This window comes from Podarcis bocagei (genome assembly GCF_964188305.1).
Source record: "Podarcis bocagei genome assembly, chromosome: 17".
Taxonomy (NCBI): Eukaryota; Metazoa; Chordata; class Lepidosauria; order Squamata; family Lacertidae; genus Podarcis; species Podarcis bocagei.
This window is the reverse complement of record NC_138143.1, coordinates 30,739,894-30,762,636: the sequence shown is the minus strand read 5'-3', so window position 1 is coordinate 30,762,636 and position 22,743 is coordinate 30,739,894. Positions and strand designations below refer to the sequence as shown.

Here is a 22,743-nt window from a genome sequence, read left to right as displayed (position 1 = left end):
TCAGCTCAAGGTGCAAGAGGAGGGAGCCAGCTCATTTCCACCCCTCCCGCCCCATGTCAGAAAAGCCAGGGGGTTGCAAACAGCAGAGGCAGCAAAGTTTGCAACGCAAGTGGTGGCTGGTGCCCTTTGAGACTGGTAAAACAACAACAACAAACCTATGGTTACGTGAAACATACTCAATAAACACACAAGACGTAACCGGTTGTACTTTTGAATAAATAAGGTATACTATTCATTGTATCAAATTGTAGATTTCAATGGAAGTCTCATAAAGTTCAACAAAAAAAGCAGAAGACCCAGTGGACCAGTTCATTCTCTAGTCAGTTCATGTATAAGGTCCATACATGTATAAGTATCTATTTCACCTGTCTGTTCATAGAGTCCAATAAGCCACATGAAGGGTTGTTACAGTTCCACAGAATCCTTTCACAGAGTCTAAGACAAGACCTTATTTATTCAAAGTACAGGCGGTTACAGGACCCGGGTGGCGCTGTGGGTTAAACCACAGAGCCTAGGGCTTGCCAATCAGAAGGTTGGTGGTTCGAATCCCCGCGATGGGGTGAGCTCCCTGCTCCTGCCAACCTAGCAGTTCGAAAGCACACAGTGCAAGTAGATAAGTAGGTACTGCTCTGGTGGGAAGGTAAACGGTGTTTCCATGCGCTGCTCTGGTTCGCCAGAAGCAGCTTAGTCATGCTGGCCACATGACTCAGAAGCTGTCTGTGGACAAACTCCGGCTGCCTCGGACAGTAAAGCTAGATGAGCTCCATAACCCCAGAATCGGTCACAACTGGACCTAATGGTCAGGGGTCCCTTTACCTTTACAGCCAGTTACGTCTTTTGTGTTCTTTGAGACTGGTAGCCGCTAAGACTGGGAGACCCACAGCAGGTTAGAGCCAGGGGCCAATGACAGGCAGAGCCAGCTAATTCTAGTTTTGCTCTCCTCCCTCCAAGTGTCCCCATTTTCCAACAACAGTCCTGGAATTATAAAAGCCATCCCAGCTTCTGATTTGATCCTGGAATGTCCCCTCCCCTCCCTGCCAGTGTTGCTGCTGTCGAGCTTGGCCCTTGTCCCAAGTAGCTGTGGTGGCAAGGGAGAATCATTTTCAAGGCCACTCCATGGCGAGTGCTGTCGGCCTATTTCCTTGGGCAGCTTATAGCAACTTCTGGAGAGCAGGCGAAACAGACGAGAGACTGTTGAACCTGAGGCTCAGCCCCATGTGACGTGCCTCCTCTGGGGAGCAGGCAGAGGACAGGACCATCCTGGACGAGAAGAAAGGGGGAGTTCTTTTAATTTAAAAAATTATTTTGTGCGTCCGTGTTTAATCTTGCCCCTTTCTAAAATTTATTTGTGGTTGTGTGTTTTTCTTTTTGTAAATCTCCCAAAGAATAAAATAGAATAAAATTGTGGTTAAGGGGTTTTCTCACGATGGCGGAAGGCATATGTGCTGTGTCCCATTGGCGAAGTGGTGTAGGGATGTGGGTGGCGCTGTGGTCTAAACCACTGAGCCTCTTGGGCTTGCCAATCGGAAGCTTGGCAGTTCGTATCCCCGCAACGGAGTGAGCTCCCATTGCTCTGTCCCAGCTTCTGCCAACTTAGCTGTTCGAAAGCACACCAGTGCAAGTAGATAAATAGGTACCGCTGTCACAGGAAGGTAAACGGCATTTCTGTGCGCTCTGGTTTCCGTCACGCTGTTCCGTTGTGCCAGAAGCGGCTTAGTCATGCTGGCCACATGACCTGGAAAGCTGTCTGTGGGCAAATGCCAACCCCCTCGGCCTGAAAGCAAGATGAGTGTCACAACCCCATAGTTGCCATTGACTGGGTGTAACCGCCCAGGGATCCTTTACCTTTTTTTACCTTTTGGTGAAGAGGTGGTGGCACTTGCCCTGTTTCTGATAGGAAATGCTCTGGGGGGAAGACAAAAAATGGGGGGTTGAGGAGGGGAAGTTGGAGAGGGTGAGAAATCTTCATATTTTCATCTGAGGCATGTTGGAGGGTATGCTTCTGTACAGCGAAATACTGAGACTGACAGCCAGTGACTTCCCCTCGTCTGGATTTAAGTAAGAAGACAGGCAGGTGGGGGCTGCCTGAGAGCAGAGAGGTTGGTGAGGCATGCGCCATTTGCCCTCATGGGCCGGCCAGCCTCCACTGTCGGGCCACCAACTGTGGTAAGAAATTCACCAACTTGTTCATTAGCCAGGTGAGGAACAACCACCTGTTGAATAAACCACAGAACCAAGCAAATTATTTCCAAGTCCAGCATCCAGATTTAGGAACCTGGTGTTAATTTTTTAGCTATTGCAGCAGGACAGAGCTCACTCAACTCAGTGTGCCAGTTGAGAAGGTCTGCCCTGAGGCACTTCAGAACACACCTTATCCAAGGTATCAGTCTACCTATTGGACTTATTTACAAAACTATTAGCACCCTTCTACAAGCATTGAGGGACGCAGGTGGTGCTGTGGGTTAAACCACAGAGCCTAGGACTCGCCAATCAGAAGGTCGGCGGTTCGAATCCCCGCAACGGGATGAGCTCCCATTGCTTGGTCCCTGCTCCTGCCAACCTAGCAGTTCGAAGGCACCTCGAACTTCCAGCGGGAAGGTAAATGGCATTTCCGTGCACTGCTCTGGTTCGCCAGAAGTGGCTTAGTCATGCTGGCCAGATGACCCGGAAGCTGTACGCCGGCTCCCTCGGCCAGTAAAGTGAGATGAGCGCTGCAACCCCAGAGTCGGTCATGACTGGACCTAATGGTCGGAGGTCCCTTTACCTTTATAAGCATTGAACAGCACAGCATAGTAATACAATACAGAGGATGGCTGAGAGGAGAGAAGCTCTTTCTCCTCTCTCATGCTTTGCTGCAACCAACATCTAAACCCTGTAGACTAAAGGCCAGTCACCAAGGGTGGGGGTGGCTAACGACTGAATTGTTGTGTGACGGTTGTTACTGTCTGAACATTTTGAAGTTGCCATACTATAAGTCGGAGGTCAGAGAATCGGTGCATCTCGTTCAGTTACGGTCTAGGTGGCAGAAGCTCTTGAGCAGGGGTCAGCTAACTTTTTAAGCAGGGGGCCGGCCCATTGTCCCTCAGACCTTGTGGGGGGCCGGACTATATTTTGAAGGGGGAAAAAATGAACGAATTCCTATGCCCCACAAATAACCCAGAGATGCATTTTAAATAAAAGGACACATTCTACTCATGTAAAAACACACTGATTCCCGGACCGTCTGCGGGCCGGATTGAGAAGGCGATTGGGCCAGATCCAGCCCCCGGGCCTTAGTTTGCCTACCCATGCTCTTGAGGGTTTGTGACCAGAGGCAATACCTAGGACCCCCCCCCAACCCATTTAAATGTGGGTACCAGGGTTTGAAACTGGAGTTACCCCACAGAAGGTCTGAGCTTGAACAGAGGTACAGCCCTTCCCCTGTTTGTAGCTGCATACCTATGTACGTGTGTCCCTGGGCTGCAGTTATGTGAAATATTTGGTGCACACATCACTGAACGATACACGGAAAAACATTGTGATTACAAACAGCCTCCGCGGGTCTCCAGAGTAGCGTGCGTCTCCTTTGTTTTGCTTTCTTCGACAACCATTCCTGTTGCCTTTTAAAAAATTACATCCCACGAGGCATTTTCCACACCGGTGTTTTCCCACAAGTGTTGTATTCCGGCGATTGGTTTCTAAAAAGAGCATTGCCAGGTTTCTGAGCGTGACTCCAAGCTGTCCTTACTGGTCTCCCAGCTTCTCCCCGCTCAAAAGGCCAGGCACACAATGATGTTTGGCGGTTGCTGGACACTCTGCACATGCTCAGAGGTGCTTCCTTTGCCATGCTAACACTCCAGGCACTTGGAAATCAATTCCAGGGCTGAGCCCCCCCCCACCCGCTGCCTGATTCCTAAGCCCAGACTTAAACGAAGCTCATCTCCTATAAAACCCTGCTGAATTCATTAGGCTATGGCTGGGGTAGGCAAGATGGTGCCCCCCAACATCCATCATCCCTGACCATTGACCATGCTGGCTGGGGGCTGATGGGAGTCCAACAACACATAGAAAGCATCACATTGCCAACTGCCAGCTACCGTATTTTTTGCTCTATAAGACTCACTTTTCCCCCTCCTAAAAAATAAGGGGAAATGTGTGTGCGTCTTATGGAGCGAATGCAGCCTGCGCAGCTATCACAGAAGCCAGAACATAGAATCATAGAGTTGGAATAGACCACAAGGGCCATCGAGTCCAACCCCCCTGCCAAGCAGGAAACACCATCAGAGCACTCCTTTCACTGCACAGCGATCCCTCTTGCTGTTCTGGCTTCTGAGATTCAGAATATATTTTTTTCTTGTTTTCCTCCTCCAAAAACTAGGTGCGTCTTGTGGTCTGGTGCGTCTTATAGAGCGAAAAATACGGTACTTACGGCCTTTTGCAAAAATAGCCTGTCTGGTGTGTTTTTTTCCCTTAGCGTTTGAATCCAAACATCTTGGCATTTCAGAACAAAGCTCCAAAGCTGCCTTGTCCACCTATTCTAGCATGGGCTAGAATTCTAGGAAGAGCAAGAAGCTGCAGCATGAAAAGGATCTCCCAGGAGATACGGAATAAGCTCCCTGGATCGCTAGCACTAGTGGTGACACGCGCCAGACAAAGGATCTGGCGTTCTATAAAGGAGGCAGCAGGCAGGGACCGGCAATTGGCTGGATTGTCAGGAGAGAGAGCAGCTCTTGCGTCTCAGAGCTGGGAGAGCAAAGTACCGGGAGCAGCCAGAGCGAACTTGGGCTGCAGGCGAACACTTCTGCAAGATCAGCTTTCGAAAAGGTAAGTTACTTTGCTTATGATGTGTTTGTGTGGTTTTTTCCTCCTTAGATTTTTATTTTTATTTTTAAAGCATTTTAGTCTTTTATGCAACTTTCCCAAATGTGCACACACTCCCACTTTTCCCAAAACCAAAAGGCTTTGTGGGCATTGCTGGGTGGTTTCACTGGAATGCCTTTTTAGACATCCGCGCTGAATTTTGTGCTGGGGAAGGAGTAAGAATCTTGACAGCTTCCTTTGGACACTCATAAGGTGGTGGTGGCACATGGCTCCGGCTATGTCTGGAAAGGGCTGCTCCTTCACAGGTGACTAAATCCAGACCTGGAGGGTGACGGTTGTACCCCCTGCTCTTTCCCACATTGCTGCTGACATTGTAGCATAAGCGTTGCAGTTAAGAGACCGGCGGTGGAGCTGTTCTCATTTTGTCCGTCTGAATAACATTCCACAGCTGAGATTGCATGGAATTCAGCGGGGAGGAGGGTATTATTAGGTTGTTCTTGTTTTTGTTTTTGTTTTGCGTTTTTATATTATGATTTTAAGTTGTGAACTGCCCTGAGACCTTCTGGTATACAAATTTAATGCATAATAATAACAGTGACAATGGTGAAGAAACAGGGAATATCAACAACCGAGTAAAATTCTGGAAGCTTTCAAGAGTTTAGCATTTAAAACCATGTGGTGTGTTAAAATCACGTACACCCCTGGGTGGAAAATGCCACTAAACCGGACACTTTGAGGCTTCCTTTACATTCTACATGCCATTACATGCGGTGTATACAACATGATAGGGCCACTTTTTTAAACCACAGCAGCCTCAACAGTTTCTGTCGTATTTATTTTTGAAATATTCGGACAACAGATTCTTATGCTTTAGCATGCAAGGTAGCTAGCTCATTATGTGTCTTGTGGAATATTTTTATAGTGTTTAATTAATACAGATTCACTCAGTGCCCCAAGAGGCAGATCTGTAGCTTTGCATTCCTTGTCTTAAGCACATACTACGTGAAACTATCCTACCGAAATCTGTGGGTATGTTTCCATTTAAAGGACTTTCGATGGCATTTCTGTATAAAGTGTTTGGGAGCAGGTTGCAAGTCTTGTTGAATTTCCTCCCCTTTGAGTGTATATGACAGTGACAGCTATGAATTCCTTGCCTAGGTTGCAAGTTCTTTGCATGTGCATACATATAGGAACTATTTAGCTATCTTTGTCAATTCTTTCCTAAACACCGTTTAAAAGATAATAACAGCAACAACAGAGTCCTCGGACTTTCATCCCACTTAAAACAATACAGTGTCCAGTGGAAAATACCAGCTCAACATGTAATTCTCTCTGGTCATATTGCAGTACCCAGTGCTTTTTTTGTGATCCTACTTACTAATACAGAGTACCTCTTATTTTCCCTGCCCATGGCAGCTATTATGGCTGGCACCCACAGCACATTTATCAAGGCACCACATTTTTTTTTTTTTTACCCCCCAAAAAGCACAGGCAGTACCTTATTATATACAGATTTCAGTTCCATAATATATGTACGTTTTTATAATGTGGGGCAAAATCCAGATAAGGAGAAACACCTTTGAATACTGTTGACATCAGCAGGAGAGATTTAAGGACATTTCTTCCAATGAAATCAAAGTGCCTTAAAAAGGTACTTTGTTATGCCTAGAATTTGCCAACACCGTTTGGCTGAAAAATCTCAGAACTGCCCCCCTCTCATTTGAAAGGCCAAACTGGATATGGGCAGAGAGAAAACTCTTTATACTCAAGCCTGTGCGCGCGCACACACATAGAAAACCGGCTTTTAAATATTAAATATAATTAACACTATACAGCAAGCATCCTGTGTGATTTAGATATGATTTTCCTTTGATGACTTGGGGTGTGTGTGGTTATTTAATTCTGGATTTGCATGGTTCCCAAATTGTAGGTGGTTATCCTTTTTGGCAATAAAATAAGAATAACGAAAAACAGAAATGCAAACCTTTGCAAATATTGGCAGCAAGGGGGTCAGGCAATCCGTTTGAGAATGTGGCTTTGGGGAGAGGGAGGGGGTTAACTTGCCCTGTTCCTTATAACCACCACCTCCCAAGCTGTTATTTGGCTTGTTAGGAAAATGTGTGCTTTTTTTCCTTGCAGGGCAAACAGCAGCTCGATAGGAAGGGCAGTTTGTATTCAGTGGAGGGGGAAGCAATGAACCCCCCCTCAGTCTCTGCCCTGTTGTGGCCCTATATGCACCCCCCCTCGTGCCACAGCTGTTTGTAAAAGTTCACAGAGACCAAAGAGCTATTTGCACATCCCCGTTGTTTCATTTCATTTCACCCTAAACTGGATATGATGGTGGGAAATCATTATTACTGTACTTTTTTTAAGGCCAAATGCAGCCACGGGGGATCTGCCAGTGCAGTCTGAGACAGGTGCTGTGAAGGTAGGCTTAGTCCTCCCTGGAACAATTTTATTTGCCTCCTGAACTTAATAGCAGCTTCGGGGGGGGGGGGGAGCTTTCAGATTAGCAAAAACATGAGATGGGAAAGGGTTCTGTGGTTCTGATCTAGGTGCCTCCCCCCTCCCCAGCAGCTGCAATTTTTTGCTTTAAAAACTGCTTTTTGTCTGTCTGTCTGTCTTTCCTTCCTTATATTTTCTGGCTATTTCTCTCTTAGATTTTACACACACACACACACACACACACACACAGAGAGAGAGAGAGAGAGAGAGAGAGAGAGAGAGAGAGAGAGAGAGAGAGAGAGAGAGATGAATTAAATCAGGGGCAGTGGCGTAGCGTGGGGGGTGCAGGGGGGGCCGGCCACACCGGGCGCAACATCTGGGGGTTAGGGTTAGGGGGCGCAAATCCACGGGTTAGGGGGCGCAAATTACTTGCCTTGCCCCGGGTGCTGACAACCCACGCTACGCCACTGATCAGGGGACAACCTTTATTTCGGGGGGGAAATGACTCTTGGCAATGCCTTTTCCTAAATGCGCTTTTAATTGGGGGTACTAATCTTAGCTTGTTTATTTGGCCCCCCTTCTAATTGCTGTGTTTGGGGTAATTCTTACATAAAAGCAGACTTCATTAGCGAAACCAATGTATTACTTAGAATGCAGTCCCATTAATTTCCGTGGCGCTTAATTGCTGCATAATGACCCTGATTCAAAATTCCACAAGGGTTCTTACGCACAACCGACTGAAGTGAATGAGGTACCCTCTGCTCATAAGGGAACTCTACGTGAATAGTGCAGTATTTGCATGGTTATCGAAGCCTCTGAGCTGGGACCAGTGCGTCTAGGAATTGTATGCACCAATACTAAAAAATTGCATCTCAGTATTTTTGTTTCCCTCTGCTACTCAAATTAAAATGGACAAAACTCACCCTATGTGCATTTGAAAACCGCTTTTGTTTTTTAATAAATAAATAAATAAGCAAAATAGTGTGATTTTTTAATCTTTTGGGCTTGCATACATTAATTATATTGCAGTAGTGATCTAATACATGCAGACTCAGTAAAAAGAAGAAGTTTATTTTGTTGTTCAAGTGGTCAGAAACTTCAATCAGCCTGAAAAAAACCCACATTATTTATTATAATTCTTTTAAAGGACCCACAAAACCAACAATAATATTGGAATGCCACTGCTTATTGGGCTATGAAAGCTCAAGAAAAGCGTTGGGTTCTGTCCAGCTCTGCTTAGAGTAGATTCACTGAAATTGAGTTAGTCATAGCTATTTACTTGAGTGTGTCTGCTTTGAGTAAATCTACCACTGGGTACAACCCTTAATTCCTCTTCAGCCCATAACCTTTTTCAAATTGACTCAGTGGAACAGGAAAATAACAGAAAAGTGCCTCTGACCATATGCAGTGTGCCTTTCCGTGTGCACTACTGAAAAATGGCAATAAATCTGCAGGCATCTGAGATTAGAGAGCATGGCTTTAAAAAGCAAATGTTTGGCTAGGTGAGCAAGATTTGAGCACCTAGAAGGCAAGTGCTACCTTAGGAAACTGCATCCATTTTCTGTGCTGGTGCTGTCTAGGAGCGTTGACTGTATGTCGCGGAATGCTTTCATTTTTTGTTTTGTTTTAGCTAGGCAGTCCATATTAAATTGCTGTTTCAATTGTTGTTTTAACAAACGGGGGCCGTTTTAATCGTTTAAGGGGTTTAGTTGTTGCTGTTGTTGTAGGCTGCTTTGAAAATGAAGGAGAAGCAGGGTAGACATATTTTCTCACATGCCTCCATTCCCACCATGGACCCACATTTGCATTGCTGAGCAAATCCATATGCCATAGATCATGGGTAGGCAAACTAAAGACCGGGGCCGGATCCGGCCAAATCACCTTCTAAATCCGGCCCATGGATGGTCCGGGAATCAGCGTGTTTTTACATGAGTAGAATGTGTGGTTTTATTGAAAATGCATCTCTGGGTTATTTGTGGGGCATAGGAATTCGTTCATATCGCCCCCCCCCAAAAAAAATATAGTCCGGCCCCCCACAAGGTCTGAGGGATAGTGGACCGGCCCCCTGCTGAAAAAAATTGCTGACCGCTACCATAGATACTCTACTGAAACCAATTTTTGGTGGTCCGTTTGGTTGCACGACTGTAGGTTTGGCGTGAGTACACAGAACAAAAGAAGTTGGGCAGTTTACTCCTTCGTGCTCGGAAAATCTCATTCCGGCTCCCTTGCTCAAAATGGCGCCCTGGTAATGCTAGAACCACATCAGCTGCATTGCTGGGTCTGTTTTTTTGTAGAGCTCTAGGTTTAGGGTGCTGGTTTCCTTCACAGAACTACGGTAAGTGGGGAAGTCCATTTCATTGATTCCTTGGCTAAGAAACATACAACTCATAATAGTACGTCCATGCCTTGCTGAGTGGATTTAATGTCTTTCTGCTGCGGAAAAGAATAAATGTCATTGTCTGAACCACGCAGGGCTTTGTTTATTTAAAAAATGAGGTAGTATTTATTTATTATTACATCTGTATTGTGCTGTTTGTCCAGGGAGAGCTCAGAGTGGCGCAGATGGGACTATTCCATTTTCTTTTACTCATCACAATTGGGGGGGGGACCACTCGAGATTTTCCAACCCACTCCCAATTTATTTAGAACCAGGAACTTGTATGTTGTTAAGGGGTTAAGAGCCCATTCTATCGGTCTTAAGCAAACAGTTGTTAAAGGCCTCCAAAATTCTGCTTCCTTGATAATACTGGGTTGCTTAGGGTAGGCAATTAGCTCCAGTTGATATTAAAAGTCTCATCTTGGATGCTTAGCAGCATCCTTCAGCCCCAGACAGCATTAAGCGGGGGCTGATGGGAATTGTAGTCAAAAACATTTGGAGAGAACCAGGTGGGGGAAAGCTGTGACTAGCAGGCATGGCCAAACTTGGCCCTCCAGCTGTTTCGGGACTACAATTCCCATCATCCCTGACCACTGGTCCTGTTAGCTAGGGATGATGGGAGTTGTAGTCCGAAAACAGCTGGAAGGCTAAGTTTGGCCATGCCTGGGAGTATCCACTTAGAGAATTGCAGCTAGAAACTTTGTTTACTTTCTTACGTTTGTAAGATATTTCTTCATATGTTTTAAAAGAGATCTTTAGGATACATTTTGAGCCTTACTAATTAGGCGTTTGGGCATTTTTCCGTTATGAGGGGTTATCTCGTTTTTTTGGAATCTGTTTTTAATTTGAATTTTGTTGGCTATACTAATACATATATATATCGACATGTTCTAAGTTCTTGTAATTTCCCACCACAAACTAACTTGGTAACTTTTATTCACTTAATATGAGATTGTGAGAGGGAAGCAAACTTTATTATATTTTAAACTCTCTATCCCATTTCCAGGTTATGTTGCTTCTATATTTGCAGTACCACTGAGGACGAAGTTTCGCAGACCCTCAAAACACATTGCAATTGGAATGAACCATACAGTATTCCTTATTGCTTTGTTTGCCTAGTTGGAGAGGGAGGGCAGCCGTTTGAGTTCTGCTTCAGGTAGCAAAATATCCTGGGCTTCCGTTGGCCATTTATTTTGGAGCCTAAGTTTCTGTGTTACTTTTGAATTCCAAAGGCAGGTTGGAACTAGTGAATATTTCTGAAGCAGTGGAGATTTGGACTCTGAGAAAGAACATCAACATTTTCCAACCTTTAACCAAACATGCAGTTCGGAACAATTTCCTTTATATTTGTATGTTGGTAGTGCGGCTGCTGCTGCTGCAGCCAGTGGTGGGTCCCAACCCACCAGGGGAAAACCAGTGTCTTGGAGCAGGTTACTTGCTTCCTTCCTTGTTCCCAGCCCCAGCCAGATGAGAGCTCATGTCTATATACTGCTTTCTGTTGCAAGATCCTGGCAGCAAGAGTGCAGCATCCATTGGGAATCTTTTCTCCATGAGATCAGACCTTAAATGGGGCTGTATCTTTGTTCCAATACCTACTTCTCCCTTGCCTCTTGTCCCATACCTACTAGACCCTTGTCTAAATGGCTCCTTGTGGATGGTAGTAGTAGTAATAATAATAATAATAATAATAATAATAATAATTTACAGTGGTACCTCCAGTTACAAACTTAATCTGTTCCGGAGGTCCGTTTGTAACCGGAAACCATTCTCAACCTGAGGCGGTCTTTGGCTAATGGCATGCGCACGATTTCCACTCACATCCAGGGGCATAGTTCGCTTCCAGGAGCACGTACTTCTGGGTTAGTTAGCGGAGCTTGTTACTCGAAGGGTGCACAACCAGAAGTGTTCGCAAACAGTGGTACCACTGTATTTATTTATATTCCGCCCATCCGGCTGGGTTTCCCCAGCCGCTCTGGGCGGTTCCCAACAGAATATTAAAAACAGCATAAAACATCAAACATTAAAAACTTCCCTAAACAGGGTTGCCTTCAGATGTCTACTAAAAGTCAGATGGTTGTTCATTTCTTTGACATCTGAAGGGAGGGCGTTCCACAGGGCAGGTGCCATTACTGAGAAGGCCCTCTGCCTGGTTCCCTGTAACCTCATATCTCACAGTAAGGGAAGGTCCTTGGAGCTGGATATCTTCTATTTCCTAATATATATGCCATGTTGTGTGTGTGTGTGAGAGAGAGAGAGAGAGAGAGAGAGATCATTGTACACAGTCCTCTGTTCATCATATTCTTAGAGATTTATTTATAATTAAGTGGGATACAAATTCTGTTAAATAAAATAAATACACCTGGACATAAAGTATCCTGGCCCATCTTTGTTGTTGTTTTTTTGAGAGATGACCTTTGGGTTCCCTTCCAACTTGACAATTCTATGATTCTATCTCTATAGCCAGTAGCTATAGAGCTGGATCGGGGCCCTAACATTTTCTTAACCCTTTTCGAAGTTCAACGATGGGGATGCTAAAGGCGAGTTGATACGTACATGTACGCCAGCTTGATCTATCTGTCCTTGATTAGACCGTACACTCAATAGCTGCTGCACTCAATGTGTGAACGGACACTACTGAGAAGTCTATTGTTGGGGGTGATGTGGAAGGTCTGTCTGGGCAGTTGACCTGCTATGGCTTATTCATCCGTGTGCCCCTAGATTCTGCCATCATAACATGGTGAGCTGGCATGTGCACGATACAGGCCAGATACAAATCTAAGCTATTTATATACCCTGGAGGTCTGAATCTCTTTAAATTTTACTTGTTCGTAAGCCCTCATTCCCACTGGATTATACAGAGGTTCTTTGCTAGCCTACGAGGGTTACTGCTGCTTGAGCGGCCATTTATTGCGGAATAAATGCACCAGAAATGCAGCTTTTGTGCTAGGAACTGCTGCGGCTGGTGATGCTTAGCAGCCTGAATAGATTCACTAAGGGATGCTGCCCAAAGCCTTGGCTATTGAGAAACAGATCTTCATTTGTAGCTCCCTGCATTGGTTAATCTTTTGTATGGTAGTAGCCTTTGGGTGAGCTTTGTTCATCATGTTCATTTGGGGCTTCTAAGGTGCTGCTCTCGATTCTAACTTGTTTGCTCGGACTTCATTCTGTGTGAAGTTTCAAAGAGGTGAAGGTAATAATGCGTATACTTTCACATCTTTGTCCTGTTTTTGACTTTGGTCAAATAGGTCTTTGAAGCACTATGAAATATGTTTGACAGCATACAGCAGTGATATGGGTATACACACCCTGGACAACAATGTATCTTCTGTACAATTTCTATATTCTGGAGCGGTCAGAATCATTTTTATTCACATTTTGTACTATGCCAATAAACCCAACTGGCTGAGAAGACATTATATAAAGCCAGACTTACTTCAACAGATATATATCAGATCCTTTCTTGGGGGTTCATTCTCTGACACCATTCACATAATGGCTCGTGAAGCAATTTCATTCATAAACATGAAAGCTTTTTTGTCTGAATGGGCCATCCTTGCACCTAACAGACAAGAAAACCCTAAACCTCACATTTTCATGATGTTTGGACATTTAAAAGTGCCCATATGTAACAGAGCAGCTTCAAATAAGACTCAAAGCAGGCAATCTGAATCAGGTCACTTTGGATCCCGGATATGGATCTTGTTTTATTGCATTATTACGGAATATTTACTCAAGAGATTTCTGTTTGCAAAGTTAACCTTGACAACAGACCCTCCAACATTTCTCCGTTGAAAATAGGGACGTCCTATTCAATAGTAGTAACAACAACAATAAATTTTATATCCTGCCCATCTGACTGGGTTGCCCCAGCCACACTGGGCAGCTTCCAACATCTATAAAAACATAATAAAACATGAAACTTTTAAAAAAAGAATTCTCTATACAGTGGTACCTCTGGTTACAAACTTAATTTGTTTCAGAGGTCTGTTCTTATCCTGAAACTGTTCTTAACATGAGGCACCATTAGTGAAAGCGCACCTCCCACTGCGCACACAACTCTGGCGCACGATTTCTGCTCGCATCCTGGGGCAAAGTTTGCATCTGGGAGCAACTACTTCTGGGTTAGCGTAGCTCATAACCCAACACATACGCAAGCAGAAGCGTTCGTATCCAGAGGTATCACTGTGCAGGGCTGCCTTCAGATGTCTTCTAAAGGTTACTTATCTCCTTGGCTCGGAGGTCACATAACTCCATTCCCTCCAACATTTCCCCAGTGAAAATAGGGATGTCCTAAGGGAAAGCGGGATATTCTGGGATCAAATTAGAAACTGGGATGGCTTCTGTAAATCTGGGACTCTCCTTGGGAAACAGGGACACTTGGAGGGTCTGAGGCAAAAGGATTCAAAGTACAGCTCCCTGAGGTAGGGCTAAGAAGACATTTTAAGGTGAAGGCAAATAGACAAGAGCAATAATCCCATGACACTTAACTTAGCCACAACTGAACATGGTGGAATTTCTGAGTAAACATGCTTAGGATTGGGCTGCATGTTGGGAGGCCGTAAATAAATAAATGTCCCACCTACAAACTGGGAGTCTGTCAGCTATTTGAAAAGGATTCCTTGGGTGGATGGGGGCCTCTGTTTGCTGATCTTGTACAAATGTCAGAGAGACAAGGATGCATTTTGAAGCATGCCATCTAACGGAGAAACCCACAAAGGTCACTATTTGCTCACAGAGCTTGTGCTGACAAAAGCAAGAGAGCAAAAGAAAGGAAGAGGGCAACTCTGGCTATCCTTTCACAAATATTGCTGCTCCCCTTGGAGTGATCTGCTAATGGGGCGCTAGTGACCTTTGGTCTACTGGAACATTTCAGGCCCATACAAAGCATAAGTGAAATAGAGAGGCACTGGGTTTGCAGCTGGACTCTAGGTCCGAGCTATCTTATTGAAGGGTTTAGGGACGCGGGTGGCGCTGTGGTCTAAACCACAGAGCCTAGGGCTTGCTGATCAGAAGGTCGGCGGTTCGAATCCCTGTGATGGGGTGAGCTCCTGTTGCTTGGTCCCTGCTCCTGCCAACCTAGCAGTTCGAAAGCACTTCAAAGTGCAAGTAGATAAATAGGTACCGCTCTGGTGGGAAGGTAAACGGCGTTTCTGTGTGCTGTTCTGGTTCGCCAGAAGCAGCTCAGTCATGCTGGCCACATGACCCAGAAGCTGTCTGTGGACAAATGCCGGCTCCCTCAGCCTAATAGAGTGAGATGAGCGCCGCAACCCCAGAGTTGTCTGCGACTGGACCTAATGGTCAGGGGTAAAGGTAAAGGGACCCCTGACCATTAGGTCCAGTCGTGGCCGACTCTGGGGTTGCAGTGCTCATCTCGCTTTATTGGCCGAGGGAACCGGCGTACAGCTTCCGGGTCATGTGGCCAGCATGACTAAGCTGCTTCTAGCGAACCAGAGCAGCGCACGGAAATGCCGTTTACCTTCCCGCCAGAGTGGTACCTATTTATCTACTTGCACTTTGATGTGCTTTTGAACTGCTAGGTTAGCAGGAGCAGGGACCGAGCAATGGGAGCTCACCCCATCGCGGGGATTCAAACCGCCAACCTTCTGATCGGCAAGTCCTAGGCCCTGTGGTTTAACCCACAGTGCCACCAATGGTCAGGGGTACCTTTACCTTTATTGAAGGGTTTTTAAAAAATGTTTATTTCTATCCTCTGGCTGCAGTTCATGATGACCTTTATGCTTTTCTCTTCCTCTAGTTCTGCCGGTTCTTGAGAATGACCAGAAAGATCTTCACCAACAGCAGGGAGAGGTGGAGGCAGCAGAACGTCAACAGCGCATTTGCCAAGCTGAGGAAGCTCATTCCCACCCACCCTCCGGACAAAAAGCTCAGCAAGAATGAGACCCTCCGCTTAGCCATGAGGTACATCAACTTCCTTGTCAAGGTGCTCGGGGAACAAGGCCTGCAGCAGCCAGGGATGAATCCACGGGGAAGGATACTGGGACTGTTCCAGCCAAGTCCAAGTTTGGAAAGCATGGAAGACTTGACTCTCATTGAAGACTCTGAGGTCCCTTCTCCCAACACAAGCAGCAATGCCCCAGAGTGTTGGTCAGAGGCCTCGTCTCCGTGACCTGCTGTTTGTCGGGGCTGTAGCCCTCCTGGTAGTAATTTGATAGTTTCCCTTCTTTATACAAGTTGTGGGTTGTCTGCCTATGTACAGTATTTATATATATATCTTTTGCTCTTTTAACGAATGTATTTTGTGTAACGGTTTCTTTGGGAGATGCTAATTTTCAGTACTTAAAAAGAGGGATATCAAATCTCTGGAAGTTGATCAGGATTCCAGCAGCTCTACTTGCCACAAAGTGCTTTGATCTCAAGGCCAAGGATCTTTGGTATGGCTCACAGAAAACTACCCATGATGCATTGGTGAGAGTTATTGGAGCCAATAGCTGGTGACTGAGCAGCAACGTAACTTCTAGACCCAGTTCATACAATTATTGGGCTGTGGAGCCAGTGTGGTGTAGTGGTTAAGAGGGGTAGTCTCGTAATCTGGTGAACCGGGTTCAATTCCTCACTCCTCCACATGCAGCTGCTGGGTAACCTTGGGCCAGTCACACTTCTTTGAAGTCTCTCAGCCCCACTCACCTCACAGAGTGTTTGTTGTGGGGGAGGAAGGGAAAGGAGAATGTTAGCCGCTTTGAGGCTCCTTCAAGTAGTGATAAAGCGGGATATCAAATCCAAACTCTTCTTCTTCTCTTCTTTTCTGTGGTGGAGTGAGTCCTCTCTACCTTGTTTCCTGCAATGTGTGGCATGAGGGCTGATGTGATCTCCTCTTACCTTTCCTAAAAGGAAAGAAACACTTGAGTTGGGCCACTTCAGAGACACTATATGAGGAAAATCTTCATGTCACACATTTTTGGAGGCTTGTGGAAGGAAGGGCTACAAGCCCATTTCTTCACTTCTGAGTAACGTATACTGAAGATTCAATCTATCTTCAGTTTAAATTGTTTTAAAAGTCAAGGCCATCCTAACATCAAAAGCTTTCAGCAGCAGACTCCAGAGAGAGCACCATATCCCTGCCTTCAGTCTTGGTATGAAAACTGAGCCCTGGAGCAGAGGTTGTCGTATTTTTCAAAAATCCTTTTGCCTCAGGTGAAAACAGTACCTAATCCCCCTGCTAACTCATTTCTGTTGCCTTCATCAGCCATGCAAGTTACGAATCATCGTCATTGCTCTTATGTCTGCATCTCATTTCCAGTTTTTTCTTTTTGCTTTGCAGCTTATGTCAGAACTGGAAAATCAAACCAAAAGATATTTGGTATATTTTCAGAGTGAAAACACATGAGCCAAGAGAGGATGAATCATGCCCAGTACACCTGCTGCAGTTTTATTCAAAATTGCCAAAATAAATAAACTAGGGTTGCTTATTTAATTTCCCCCCAAAACATTTGAATCTTAAAAGACATACATTCAAATTTGATTATTTTTCAGGAACAGCAACTGTTTACTCTGGTTTTGTAGATTGGGCGGCAAAAATATTTTTAAATTTGGCTATAGTCAGTAGGAAGGCGGCGTGGACTTTTAAACTCACACAATTTAAATTTAACAAGTGGAACTAATCAAATTGCTCAAGAAATGTTTCCTAATGGGAAACACAGTTTAATTGAAAGATACCCATTCCACTGCTTTTTATAAGGCAGCAGGTTGCTGTTTGGATTATTTACAATGAAAGAGAAATAAGACTACATTATATTTCACCTACTTCTCAGACATTCATCAAAGGCACTATTCCCCAAACTTTTGTCGATTTACAGAACAATCCTAAGCATGTCTACTCAGAAGTAAGTCCTACTGAATTCAATGGGGCTTACTCCCAGGCATGTACGGTTAGGATTGCAGCCTAAGGCACCCTTTTTATGGATTAAAACTGGTTGTACAATTCAGGGCCAGACTAGATGTGACATATGATGAGTGCTTTCTGTTTTATTTACTAAAACAGCAGCATTGGATACCCTGAACCAGATCGGAACAGTGGTGTTGGGGGAGAGCTCTTAAATCAGGAAGAAGGCTCTCAGAAAGCAGGTTGCTTTCTGGGGGCAAATAGCAGCTTTAGGGGTGCCCTCTCCCCAATCTGGACTGAGACAACAGTGGCAGCAAAGGGTTAATGCTAGCAGTCCACTGCAGCCCACTGTGGTTCTTACTTGTACAGTGGTACCTTGGTTCTCAAACGTAATCCGTTCCAGAAGTCCGTTCCAAAACCAAAGCGTTCCAAAACCAAGGCGCGCTTTCCCATAGAAAGTAATGCAAAATGGATTAATCCGTTCCAGACTTTAAAAAACAACCCCTAAAACAAGCAACTTAACATGAATTTTACTAACTACCGAGACCATTGATCCATAAAATGAAAGCAATAAACAATGTACTGCAGTCACACAATCAATCAGTCAGTAGCTGAACTGGGTTCCACACAGTCACACACAAAAAGAGCTGCAAAAACAAAACGCAAAATAAATAGCAAAAACAGACAGACCTCTGCGTAACACTCAAATCGGAAGCGTAATACTCAAAACAGAGCACGTTCGGCTTCCGAAAAAAGTCCGCAAACCGGAACACTTCCGGGTTTGCATTGCTTGGCTTCCAAATTGTTTGAGTACCAAGGCGTTTGAGAACCAAGGTACCACTGTATACAAATAAATACACAAGCAGTAATCATGCGAATAACATAACATCTAATCTGGCTTCACTCTTACACCGAAAAGGTTAACTTTTTGGAGTAGAAGTTTGAATTGCCTGCTTATGGAGGATTTCCCCTGCCCTCAGTGTTTCTGCATCAGTAGCCAATTTGAGCAGCCACCGGATCGATCGTCTTTTCAGTTGCAAGGGGCAGATCCTTCTGAGAGTGTATGCCTGCGCTGAGAAGAATGGGCTGGATGATCCAATCCTATCTGGAGAAGGGGCACAGTGGAGCTAATATCCCCCTTCCCCAGGAGGCAGATTGGAAGGAGGCAAAGCTGGGAGCGGTAAATCATGCAAGAGACACAACTAGCAGCCTTCTCTGTGTGAGAGCATTTTGAGCCCACACAGAAACATCTGAGGATGTAACTGTGTGATTTCGGGCGGCATACTTGTGTGTGTCCCTATGCACACTTCGAGAATGATTGGACTAAAGTGTTAACACCTCCAGCATAGTCAATGAAATAGAAGTATTTCATTTAATTTTAATTTCATCTTCCATTATTGTATTTTTCTGAAAAGTTGCCACTCAGCTCTTAATTATCCTGAAGATACTATCAAGGAGAATCTGCCACTTGGAAAAAAAACACTAGCCACTAATAGTGTTTCCTCATTATTATTATTTTTAAAACATCTTTTCAAATGCTTATTTTGTTACACCTGCCTGCTTCTAGATAAGTTGAGGCTTTGGGATGTTTCTCATCTTTCCTTCCTTTTTATTTTAAAAAAAATCTTTATTAAACATATTTAACAAAATTATACAGCAGTATACTATATTACAATTTATATCCCATCCCATTTTTTTAAAAAAAGAATGCAAGAAATTTAAAAGGACCTAAAATAGACTTCCAAATGTTCTCAAAAAACCCTGTATTACACTTGTTATATTTTACACAGTATCATACTATTATATTATTTTCACAAATCTTTATTTTCATAATTCTCTTTCCTTCCTTTCACTGGCTACTGCAATGCCTTCACACGCTCTCCCTGTGTACATACCTCATGTAAAGCACTTTGCACACTGTAAAGTGTTCTGGGGACTATTGATTATAAATGTGGCTGTCGTCGGCCTTTTAAATCTATTCATTTATCTATTATCCAGGTTTATTTTTTATTGTGTGTGTTTTTTAAACTGTTCATCTTAGGAAGATGCTCACCTTCTTAACAAACATTTGTAAAGTTTTAAAGCTTATTAGGGGGAAATCAATACGTTGCTTCATTCATTTGTTTCCAGTATTCATATACAGCATTTCAAGAGCAAAGCTCTCCTGAGGTGGCTTACAGAAACATTTGAAATCATAAAACATAAAACCCTTTCATTACAAAACTTTAAAGAAAAGGAAAAGCAGTTTAAAAACAGGATAACGGCTCAGCACGGCAATTCAGATCAGATTAGAATCAAAAACAGAAACAGTTTAAATGTAATGAAAGACCTTATATAATTAAAGACCAGTCTGATTGCTACGTGTTCCAAACACTTGCCCCTCAACAGGCAATTGCATTCTCTGTGTTGAAGTTTCCATACCATTTCGAAAGACAGCCTCATATAGAATGCATTACAGTGGGCTAGTCTGTAACCAGGACGTAAACAAGTGAGGGAAGATATTTTTTCTCTGGAGGTTCGTAGCTGGCAGAGCTGCTTTGAGCATCCCGGTCACTGATTCTGTCACCTGTGCCTCCATAGATAGCTCTGTTTGTAGGAGGAAACAGCCCCCACAGCTGCAAACTTGCTCTTTCAAGGAGAATGCAACCCATCCAAAACCACTTGCAACTCTCCATCCAGATTGGCTGGCTTCCTGTGCCATAGGTGGTCGAATCCTCAGCTTCTTCATGTTCCTCCACCTCAAAACCATTTGCAGGTACCCACTGAGGACTTCTACAGTCCCCCTGGGATCAGTACAGTGGTACCTCAGGTTACAGATGCTTCAGGTTACAGAGGCTTCAGGTTACAGACTCCGCTAACCCAGAAATAGTACCTCGGGTTAAGAACTTTGCTTCAGGATGAGAACAGAAATCGCTGTGCAGCGGCGCGGTGGCAGCGGGAGGCCCCATTAGCTAAAGTGGTACCTCACTTTAAGAACAGTTTCAGGTTAAGAATAGACCTCCAGAACGAATTAAGTTCTTAACCCAAGGTACCACTGTAGTAATAATGATAATTTATTATTTATAGCCTGCCCATCCGGCTGGGTTTCCCCAGCCTCTCTGGGTGGCTCCCAACCAAATATTAAAAACACAATACAGCATTAAACATTAAAAGCTTCCCTAACTGATGGGAGGGTGTTCCACAGAGCAGGCGCCACTACCAAGAAGGCCCTCTGCCTGGTTCCCTGTAACCTCACTTCTCGCAGGGAGGGAACCGCCAGAAGGCCCTCAGAGCTAGACCTCAGTGTCCGGGCTGAACGATGGGGGTGGAGACGCTTCTTCAGGAATACTGGGCTGAGGCCGTTTAGGGCTTTGAAGGTTAGCACCAACACTTTGAATTGTGCTCAGAAACATACTGAGAGCCAATGTAGGTCTTTCAGGACTGGTTGTTAGGTGGAAAGAAGGGCAGAGCTGGGTGGCATTTGCATACCAGTGACACTGTGGCCCAAAACCTCTACACGGCTTCTCCCAGCAAATGTTTCATGCAAACGTTAAAAAGCATGGGAGACAAGATGGAGTCCTGAGGTCATTGCTTTCCATTTGCCTGTGTTAAACGGCACTTAAAGTCTCTTGACTGAAATTCTGCTTTCTAAGTGAGCTTCAAGGAGAAAACCAATAAATATTGTACTTTGCTGCAACTGCAAAGTGGCGAAGCTGCTGCGCTTTGGACATCAAAGCCCCCATTTCGGCTCAGCCATTAAGTCATATTTGGCTTCCAGCAAATGCCTCATTTTAACCGATATCACAGGACTGCTGTGAGATTAAATTAAATGATAGCGCTGTGGTAATTATACTGCTTTAGGTCTGCCTCTTCCCCACTAGCTCCAAACGTTTTTAAATGGTATGTTTTAAATAATTGCAGGTGGGAATAAAATTATTAGAATTCAATAATTCAACAGTAGCAGTTACTTTAAAAAAACCCCCACACTTCTAGGGATCTGGACTGACAGAGTTCTTTCATTGCATAATGACCACACAGTGGAAAGACTACAGACTAGGACATCTTAAGAAGCACTTGGCCACTCAGTTCTTGCAAGACGTTAGATAAGCTATGACATGATTCTGACTTGCCTTGGAACTCACTGAATGGCCCTTTTAAACAACGTACAGATTTACTTGGAAGTAAGTCCCACTGGGCTTAGTGTTCCGGCTGCAGTATTCTGGCTGTGTCTGGGAAATTCCAGTCATCTGGCAACCCTAGCTTAGTGAGACACTAAGGCTGAAATCCTAACCCTGTCTAGAAGCAAATTCAGTGGGACTTATTTCCGGGAAACTGGGGGTGAAAAATTCTTCTTAAGACCTTAATAACTTTGCTTAGGAACTAAGGGCTCAATCCTTGGGGATTGAAATGAGCCTGAAACATCTTTTGCATTACGGTAGAAAACAGTTGTCTACAATCTGCCGTAGCTTTTTAAGTATGAAGACTTTATGTATGAAAACGTACTATTATATTTGATAGTCTCGTTCTTTTTCAGGAAAGCCACTTAAAATGTGAAGAAGTGATGGAGTAGTTCTGACGCTACCTCATGAAAAATCTACCCACGTTCACGGCTTAAAATGATTTTTAATTAGATACCAAACTAACAATCTATGTTTTGTGCTGGGACTGTTCATTTTGGCAATTATTCCTAGCATGTATAAGCTTTCCCAAATACCCCAAACAAATGAAGGTTAATTTTACTTAAACTTAAACTCAGATTAAACTTAATTTTAGGGTGGTGAAAGTTTTCATGTAGTAATATTTCTAAAATGTCCTGCCTAATTTTATAGTAAAGGGGGGAAATAGTATCTACTATTGATGTACAATTTGCGTTTTTAACTAGACTTATCTACCAAAGATTTATTTTGTCAGCACTTTTTATGTTTTGTGATTTCCTTCTGTATAGCTATGAACAAATATGGTGTAACTGATACCTTTTCCTGTATACTATGCTATTTAATGGCTAATATATTAAGAAATAAATTATTTACAAAAGTGGTCACTTTGTTTCTTCTATTAAAAATGAAATTGTTCCAACTAGAAAATTTTTGCCATTGTTTACACGAGGAAGTCACTGGTCTTACCGCTTCTCTTAGCAGTAGGAAGAAGCAGGTACAGTACAGCTCCATAGGCTCAGTTACTTTGTGAGGAAGGGGATGGGAGATCACAGTAACTCTTCTAATAAATGATTCACAAATGTACAGGTTTAACAGATGGCAAGCAAGCACACAGGCAGGGGCGGAGGAAGGGGGCGGTGGGGGCG

General features: G+C 44.1%; 1 protein-coding gene across 1 annotated transcript; it reads left to right on the top strand.

Annotated features, from left to right (window-relative positions):
* Positions 1-4,453: 4,453 nt before the first annotated feature.
* Positions 4,454-22,425, top strand: TAL2 (TAL bHLH transcription factor 2). Its single transcript, XM_081177114.1, has 2 exons — positions 4,454-4,803; positions 15,378-22,425. Exon 2 carries the CDS (start codon positions 15,396-15,398, stop codon positions 15,747-15,749), a length of 354 nt encoding a protein of 117 aa, XP_081033240.1. The 5' UTR covers positions 4,454-4,803; positions 15,378-15,395; the 3' UTR covers positions 15,750-22,425.
* Positions 22,426-22,743: the final 318 nt, after the last annotated feature.